At 39.4% G+C, this 9,629-nt stretch overlaps 1 protein-coding gene across 1 annotated transcript; it reads right to left on the reverse strand.

The window, feature by feature from the left end:
• Window positions 1–5,701: 5,701 nt before the first annotated feature.
• On the reverse strand, window positions 5,702–8,556 carry LOC134272654 (putative amine oxidase [copper-containing]). Its single transcript, XM_062754860.1, has 2 exons — window positions 6,431–8,556; window positions 5,702–6,052 (listed from the first exon to the last, which is right to left on the reverse strand). The coding sequence occupies exons 1-2, from the start codon at window positions 8,474–8,476 to the stop codon at window positions 5,714–5,716; spliced, it is 2,385 nt and encodes a 794-aa protein (XP_062610844.1). The 5' UTR covers window positions 8,477–8,556; the 3' UTR covers window positions 5,702–5,713.
• Between the last annotated feature and the right edge of the window lie 1,073 nt (window positions 8,557–9,629).

Consider the following 9,629-nt stretch of genomic DNA (forward strand, 5'->3'; position numbering starts at 1 on the left):
GAAAATGCTAGCTGGCGCGTGATTGGTCAATAAGAGAAAAGACTTGTTATGTATTTGACAAGTGAAATAAAGTTGATAAAAATCTCATATCAAGACTTGGGTTTCTTTGAGATATATAGGAGTTACAGGTAAAAATTTGAAGGGAGGGGTGCCCTTTGGTTAGAGATTTTCATTTGGTGTCAAACGCACCTTGTTGTAAACAAATGGAAATTGAAAGTAAAAGTGCCGCGTGACGGTATATTTTTTCTGGCATGTTTTGTTTTCCAATATCTCGAACTTTCACGACAAAAAGGCCATTTGCCCGAAATTCAATATATGTATGAGTGACAGGGGCTGAAGTTTGTATGGAAGTCTATGGAAAAACATTTAGCGGTGTTTGTCCATCATACCGATGGTTTCACTTTTAGGATTAAGAGTGTTGACCTTGTTTACTGTTTCTTGAACCGGATATGATTATTTTACCGAAGCAGTAGTAAAAAAAAAAAAATTCGGATAAAATTGGAAAACGTAGATTAGTTCTATAACTAGTTCCCACCCCAATGCACCATCTGCTTTAGCTCTATGGTTATAGTGGAATTTTTATAATGGAAGATTCGAGGGTATATATTTTTTGCCATGTCCGTCTGTCTATCTAGCTGTCTGTTTCTCCGCAAAAACTTTAACCTTGCTCATAAATTTTGACTTTGTGGGTCTAACCCTCCATCTGTCTATCTGTTAGTGTATGTCTGTTTTTCTGTCATTCTGTCTGTCTGTCTATTTGTCCGCAAAATCTAAAACCTTTTTCATAACTTTGATTTAGTGGAGCTATCCCATGGCTTTCATATTTCACAGATGTGTTCCATATGATAAGACCTTTGATAAGACCTTTCTTTGGGTACCACCAAATTTGACCTTGACCTTTGAGTTTGACATACTTTTACACAAAAATACCAAACTTTTACTTTGGTATAACTTTTGAACGATTGGTGCTAGGACTTCACATATGTGTAACGTGAAGCGGTCACCCATCCAAGGGTTAAACAGGCTCGCCGTTGCTTAACTTGCCTGAAATAGAGGGAGACTCTACCGCATCACCAGAAAAGCTAGCTCACTGGCGAGGCAGTATAAGTTCCCTATATACTGTCCGCTACACTTCCCCCCGCTCAGGGAAGCTTCGACCCGAAGCTTAGCATGAGTTCTCTCTGAGTATCTGGGCCTCTTCAACTACGGCAACCAATGCCGTTCCCGGACACAAAGTCCTAGTCTTAGAGCTTCCTGAAGCAAATCGGAACCTGACTTCAGATACGGCAACCACTGCCGTCCACAGACACGAAGTCTGTATATGGACACTAAGTCCTAGCTCTAAGACTTCCTGAAGCAGAACACCAGATACCAGAGTCACTACGCTGCCACCAATTTTGTAACGTGAAGCGGTCACCCATCCAGGGATTAAACAGGCTCGCCGTTGCTTACCTTGCCTGAAATAGAGGGAGACTCTACCGCATCACCAGAAAAGCTAGCTCACTGGCGAGGCAGTATAAGTTCCCTATATACTGTCCGCTACATATGTATTCTTTGTGACAAGACCTTGGATTGGATACCAACTACTTTGACCTTTTTAACTTGCCCTTGGAGATTGACCTCCCTCTAAAAACTTCAATTACCCTGTCCATAACTTTTTTAACGGTAAGGGCTAAAGCTTTCATACCTCACATATCCTTGTTACAAGACCTTTCATGGGATACCAGCAACTTTGACCCTTTGACCTTGGAGTTTGACCTACATTTAAAAAACTTTAACCTTGGCCATTAACTTTTGAACAGGCGGTGCTAAGGTTTTCATATTTGATTTGCATTTAACCTTCGTTATGTTGCCATACGAGGGCATCAAGGTTTCACAAACACATTTCTTTATATTTAAAAAAAAATTAAGTTTTATTCCACGGGACATTCGAAATTTAGGACAGGTCCATAATACGGTGCTGTGGAGCACACGTTTTTTTTTTTCTCCTTAAAACAAGAACACATACCTTTCGTTGATTTCCAGTTTGAAAAGACTCCACATTTTTTATCAATCGCTGGGGTAGTGTCAAAGTAAAATCCATCCCATGCCCGCAGAATATGCGAGGGGCCGGGGCACTCATCCTCACTTCTCACTTTTTCTGAATTGGACGCGTACGGTTAACAATTTTTTTTCGGGGGGGGGGGGTTGCTACTCGGAGTTTTGGAGGAAGTTTTGGAAGCCATCGCTTCGATACTGTTTTCCCTACAACTCACCAACCTGTAAACCCTATTTCACTTGCAGACAGCAGCTAGGAACCAAGGGGAATTGGCACCTTAGCAAATCCATATTTCCCTGGTGTGGTTTGTACTGATTTCAAAAATAAAGGTCCATCATAATAAAACAAATATCTTTCGTTCAATATACAGAAAACCATGCATTTTTTAAAGTCCAACAATAACATAATGGGGTTGGAACAGACTAACCCTTTATTCTTGTCTATGTCTTGTACTCTGATTTGGATAATACTAGTAGTATGCTAAAATTGTGTTATGTAAACATCTTGAAAAAAAACAACAAATTATTAGAATTTTTCAGTAAAAATGAATCAGGTGCCTTGCTTCTCACCAGACATAGAGTATAGGTAATGTGGAGGGACCCAGGCTCACTTTCTATTTTTTTCTGAGACTAGTCATTTATTCATGATTTAGGCCAATTTAAAGTACTGTTTGCTTGATTTCTCCCGACTGAGGGTAAAATTATTGGGTCGGTAGGTAGGTATGAAAATCTTTTTTTTTTCCAGAAAATTTCAGTATATTTGTTGACGGGATGAGAGGAATAATTAGAAAAAAATATATCGTGTCCTTGAATGTAAAAAAAAAAGGTTTTGAATCAGACCATTTTTAATCAGTCGAGTGGGAGAGGGCAACCAGACATTTTTTAAAGGTGGCCTTCTATGGAGTTTTTTTTAGCCACAGTAATACAGGTTTCGCGGCATATAATTTTTGCCATGTCCGTCCGTCCATCTTTCTGTTAATCTGTTTGTAGGCAAAAAATTTAACCATGCCCATAACTTTTCATTGCATGGACCTATGGCTTACATATCTCACAAGTGTATTCCCTAGCTTGACAATTAAGTTCTTCCTTTTGGCACCAACATACTTAACGTGCTCTTTTACCTTGCAGTTTGACACATTCTTGCATAATTTTACTTACTTTAACCTTGGCAATAACTTTTGAGCAGTTTGTGCTATGCATTTTTTACTTTATATTCCATATAACAAGAGTTTTCCTTAGATACCAATAAGTTTTACGCTCTTGGCTTGATCTTGGAATATGACAAACTTTTAAAAAACTTTAACCTTATAATTTTTGACCAGTTTTTGCTACATAATGGCTTATATATTTCACAGATGTATTTCTTGTGGCAAGAGCACTCTGACCTAGGAATTTGACATTCTTTTGAAAAACTTTCCAAACCTTTTTAACAGTTGGTGCAAGGACTTTCATTTTTTTTTCTTGTGTATTTCTTGTGACAAGATTTTTTAGGGCTCCATTTATTTTGTACGTCGTTATAACCGATTTAGCTTTAAATACATGTTAGTCCATGAGCCAGGCCATGAATTTTTCGGTATCGGTACCATCTTGGGTGAATAATTTTCATAGTTAATTTTTGAAGAACATACATCTCTAACTTCAGAAAATGTATGATAGCATTCAATTGATGTGGCTTTAATGGTGTATCAACCGTTTATATATACCAACCCAACTTGTTCGCTTTCTCAGCTGTATCTTTGAAAGAAGAATGTTGGTTTTTCAATACGCATGGCTATGCCTTCTTTGGGAGTGGACGAGGAGCCAATGAGAGACGAGAAGCTGGCGTAGGCTTTGCTATAAAGACGACATCTGCTGGCAAGCTAGTAGCGTACCCAAAGGAGTGAACGACCGTCTGATGATGATGAGACCCCTTTTACTCGAGGAAAGTTCGCCACTATGTTCCTACCCTGTCTAATCCGGAGGAGGCTAAAACAAGTTCTATGAGAACCTCCACAATGTCCTCAACACCGACTTCAACGCCGACAAGGCGGCTCATAATTCTAAGTGACTTTAATGCAAGATCTGGACCACCAGGGGAAGGCGTGATTTGGAAGCACGGAGTGGGCAACTGCAACAGTAACAGTCTGTTGCTTCTCCAGACCTGAGCTGAACATGACCTTCTCACCACTAGCACCGTTTTCTGCCTTCCCATCCGTAACAAGACGTCATGGATGCACCCTCGCTCAAAGCACTGGAATCTCATTGACTACCTCTTTGTCAGGAAAAATATAGAAAGACAGACAGAAATTTCTGTTGTTCACCAAGGCTATGTGCGGCACGGGGTACTGGACAGATCACCGTCTCATAGTCTCTAAACTTCAACTTTCAACTTCCGGATCAAACTCATGATACGTCATCAGGGTACTAAAGCTTCAAAAAGTCTCAACGTTGGCAAGCTCAAGTTGCCTTCCACCTCTCAGTACCTTGCTGACACCCTGGAATAACACCTGAACTCCACCGTTCTGGATGACCACGACGTGGAAGAAGCATGGAACACACTTCAATGCAGCCTTCGAGTGTCTTGGGCCCTCCACCAAAAACACAAAGACTAGTTTGATGAGAATCGTGCCGAGACCACGTAGCTTCTAGAGGACAAACATCCGCTTGCAAGGCTCATATTGATGATCCCACCTCCACAGCCAAAGAGACGCTCTGGGGAACGCTCGCAGCATAGTACAGCAAAAGCTTCGGGATATGCAGGACTCCTGGCTGAATACCAAAGCTGACGAGATCCAACTCTACGCTGAATCTCATGACAGGAAGAACTTTTACTGTAGACTTGGGGAAGTCTACGGGCCAACTCCATCAGGCTCATCCCTCTCCTCAGTGATGACGGGTTAACACTCATCACAGAGAAGGAATTAAAACACTTGACAGGTGGGCGAAACATTTCAAGGGCGTTCTGAACTGTCCTTTTACAATCAACGACGAAATATATAAAGAAGGGGCGTGGCTCTAGTCAAAAACCTCCATCATCTGCTTGTGCGAGGATCGGCCTGACCAGACACCAACCGTCCAGGTCAGCCTCCTACCCCACGAAAATGAGACAGTGGTCGTCGTCGTCACCGACGGATGAATAACTAAACTAGTACATGTACGTTGGTACTTATCTTTTTCATTATACAAATTTATGTACAGGTACAAGTACATAAAAAAAGTAGATATAATTTTTTAATAAAAGTGGTAAAAATATGCAATTTTAGTTAGAATCACGGCTAATAACTCAGTTAATGCTCTTTTAATATGTTCATCATATCTCTGAGTAATTCTGGTAGAACTTTCTATCACGGTTGGCAACTGTGTGACAAATACTTTGCAGGTTGCAAATATATTTTGCTCAAAATACCTAATTATAGCAAATAAAAGGCAATAACCCTGTCTCCAGCATTGAAGCCACAACAGATTTGATGTTATCATACATTTTCTCACTAGTTAGGGGTATACCTTACCAAATATCATTATTAAGTTTATTCACCCAAAATGGTACCAACCACCCCCAGTGGCTCATGGACTATGTATCTCGTCAAAAGTTTGATTGGGTGTATTGCTTTGGTCAGTAATTTAGAGTCAGGGATCAGACTGATATATATGCTCCTTTGTTTCTTTGTTATAAAATACGAAAGGCAAAAGTACAAATTTATTTCTCACCATTATCATGAGAACTTCCATACAAAGATTCAGTCTTAAGTAGAACGATTTTGTCCTTAACTTTGTATTCAGTGGAACATTTAAACGATTTTGTGATGCCATTATTAATAATACTATACGCTGTTAGATTATATTTGTCAAGATATTCTTCTGAATCAGAACTTGGTTCCACAATTAAGGCATCTCTTGACGTAATTGACGGATCTTCTTTGTAATAATTGAAAGGAGAAATAAAGAAAGACTGCAGGTCTCCCGCTGTCTGAAAAACCGGAAGTGACTCCATAGATGGAACCTTGTACGTCCTCAAAGTCACCCAGGCAACCAGATCCTGTAACGTCAAAAGCAGAAATTATTGTAACTCGATCGTAGGAATAGTTTTACTATACCTGCATATGTAAGTGAAACGTAAAGGAGGTAGGTCTTTCTTACGAGTTGGTAATCCGTATAGGCTACATGGACCAGATTTCACGCTTAGACATTACAGCATGCTTTTCAAAATTCTAGAACCAAGTATATTTTCACTTTTGTAACTTGATTCAAAGAATTGGATAAAGCCAAATTGACCGGCATTAGTAAAGATCGTCAAGAAGTTAAAACAAGTGATTCAGCAATTTTCTGTATTTGATTATGAAAGAATAAGTTTGCAGTATGAATTTAAGCGAATTTCATCTGGCTGAAATATACTTAAAGTTATGTGGATATTTACCTCATCTACGATATCTTCATCATCTGAAATATAGTTCTGAAAGTTAACCACTGGTTTCTGTGAATCCCACATGGAATAGATAGAACTACTGCATCTCTCTGTATCCTTACTCTTGGTCACTGCTATGTGATAACGAGACCAGGACATTGACGGCTCATTTCCGGTTCCGGAAGACAACAGTTGTCCTGCCGCACTCCCCGTCATATGTATCCGATAACCAGTAAGGTCTTTGTATTTCGTTTTGATCTTATCATTATGGAATATAAAGTACCTTTCGAAAAAGTCCTTGATTAACCCTTGTTGTTCTGTCATTTTAAGATCAGTTTTTATTTTTAATTGTTGAATAACCTTATCGTCACTGCCAGCCTCGTCACCTGAATATATATCCTGAGTTTGTATATCGATGGTTTCAAAACGGTTGCTTGTACCATGCACGTCTAAATCTACTTTGAAATGAAATGAAAATTGTCGTATGGGCGCTATGAAGTTTTCCCGCAATCGGAATCCATAACGAGATTCTTGCGGTGCATGGAATGTTCCCATTGGATATCCCGTGACAGTTACCCTAGTCTCTATCACGCCATTTAAACGAAACAACACATCAATGATAAATTCGTTACCAAGCACAGATAATATGGCTCTTAATGTTAATGAAATATCAGATAATCCCGAAAAGAAATTATTTGATGATGATCGACGAAGTGGGAAACCCGAATCTTGTTCAAACACACAGAATGCGTTAGGAAGAATACTACTTTTAGGTCGACTTTCTTTTGACGTAGTAACTGAAATGTATGTAGCATGTATAGGACAGTCTACGGACGGTATCAGTGACCTAGCATGCCTTCCCAGTAAAAGACTACTGTACAAGAGGCTTGAGTGACGTAGCCATGGGTGATGCCCGGATGAAAACGCTGCTATTTCTTGCAGACTGAGTTCATACAGAATACGGACGCTCCTGTATTTAACATCCAATAACTGCGGCCCGGATGTTGTCGACATTCTGATGTGGAAATCCCAGTCCATGTACTGTATTCTTCCTTGATTGACAGAATATCTGTGTCCATCCGGTTCAACCACCTTTGGACTCCGCAATCCCATCGTAGGAGTAGAGGGATTAACGGACAGTAGAATGTGTGGATCTACGGGGAATGGGATCGAAGATTTTGGCGAATTTCCAGAAATATACGCCTCTAGAACATGCTCAGGAGATCTGTACTCTTGTCCAGAGTACCATATTTTTTCTATGTAGTATTTGTTTGGATCTGGCCCATCCAAATTGAATAAGATGAAAAAGTCCACAGGATTCAGCAAGAATTGTTTGACTTGGTAGTGAGTCCAATACCAAATTAAGCGGACGTTTCTTCCAGACATAGCTGGAGTTACTGGGGTGTAATAGTCCAGAATTAGACATTGTGGATCACAGTCAAAGAAGCTAGCCTCGTAACTTTCCTCTAAGACATATTTAAGGGTGACGTCGACTCGCCGCAGTAGTTTCCGGACTGCGCGGGTTTCGATGGTGGACACCGGTCTGTAGAGATATGGGGCCGATAGTAGAAGTCTGTGATATTCTATTTTGTGCAGCGGACCAACCGAGTACTCCTCCGTCACTGGGGGAAATTTGTCACCACGGAACAACACAACACGGGCCTCTCTCGGGGGCTGAGGCCGGCCTATAAAGTCCAGAAAATCTAAAGCGGATGTTTTGTTGGGCAGCAACAATTCGACGAAGTACAGATAACTCGAATTTGGTGCATAAATGTTTCTTCTTTTAAGATTAAAAGCTTTGTTGGAATACAAATAATTTTCCAGTGCTGACCACTCATTTTTTGTAAGATCTCGAAAAATTGAGTGACCTGGATCACCTTCTAGGGGTCGTTCTGTCAGCGTGACTCGATTGCAGTGTGTTGCGCCGTAAGGTTTGCGAATGATTTCGTAATAGACAATCGTCGCTGCAAAGCCAGCAACGAGAGCAACCAAGAAGACGAGCAACACAAGAGAGTAAGTTTTCCATTGCCGAGCCGAGTCTCGATACTCCTCGTCCATACCATCCGATCTGCTGTAATATTATCACCTCCAGTTTTTTAAACATATTTTTTCTTACATATAAAAATATCAGAAATCAGAGTTATTTTTTACTTGAAATTCCATGCATCACAGAGATGTATTTGTTACTTTAAACTAATTGCCGAGATAAGTTTTATTTGATTAAGCGCCATGCCGTCCGCGCTCCACAGAGCTTCAGTGAGTACAGGACACGGCAGGAAATATAGAAAATAAGCTTTTCACGCTTTTTAACAAAATGTCGGAAGTTGGAGCCCGATAGTTACATATGGAAGAGATAATGTGGAGATCTTGAATCCAATAGGCTAACTCTTACGTTCTTTTGTAGATAAGTAATCTTGCACTTTTAACTCTAACGTAGGTATATATTGTAGGTAATCGATCGTGTTATTTCGAATTCTCAGGCTATAAAAAATTATTTTAATATGGTTTTCTTACAGACTGATGATCTATAAGATAGTGTGCTTGAGAGGAATGTTATATATCTAATACTTTAAAAAATATTTCTATACTATGAAATTGATAATTAAATTCCAGTCCATTTTGTTGCTGAAGCCAACACTTGCTTGCAGATATACCTGATTCTGCTCAGAGTACGCCGCTATACATGCAAAAATATAAAATGCATTTTCGTCATGTTAAAGGCAATATAATTTCTCGAGATTTTATCGTTATGTCATAAAATATCCAGCAGTTCTAAAATTGATTTTTTTTATGTGTACCCCTGCTTTGTATATCGAACTTGTATTCAAGATACAGTATTGTTATATTTTCCAAAATATATTATCTATTTTGAAAAATACACTTGTATATACATGTACATGTATGCAAGTATACAAGTGTTTGTACATATGTTCTGGAAGGCAGAATTGAGAAGTTTTTTAGTGAAAGAAAATGTTTAAATGAATACATGTGTGACAATATCAGCATCAATCATTCCTTGACATAAACTCAGTTCTCCCTCTCATGATTTTGTCTGTTATTTTTGTCTCCGGTGCTTCAAGGGCGATAATGAACATATCACGAGAAATATTTTCTATAGAGAATTGTTAGTTGTCCCTTTTTAAAACCATACGTGAGTACCACATGCGTTGATCTTCAGTTTGAATTTTACTTTGAACATTTTCCTCACTGG

This window comes from Saccostrea cucullata, unplaced genomic scaffold (genome assembly GCF_032062105.1).
Source record: "Saccostrea cucullata isolate Sc308-1 unplaced genomic scaffold, CSIRO_AGI_Scuc_v1 ctg8407, whole genome shotgun sequence".
NCBI classification, from domain to species: Eukaryota; Metazoa; Mollusca; class Bivalvia; order Ostreida; family Ostreidae; genus Saccostrea; species Saccostrea cuccullata.

Excerpts from the sequence above, each read along its gene's own strand:
- LOC134272654 (XM_062754860.1), bottom strand. The coding sequence starts at position 8,476 with ATGGACGAGGAGTATCGAGACTCGGCTCGGCAATGGAAAACTTACTCT. Across the intron at positions 6,053-6,430 it reads ATGAAGATATCGTAGATGAG|GATCTGGTTGCCTGGGTGAC; the intron begins GTAAATATCCAC and ends TTGACGTTACAG.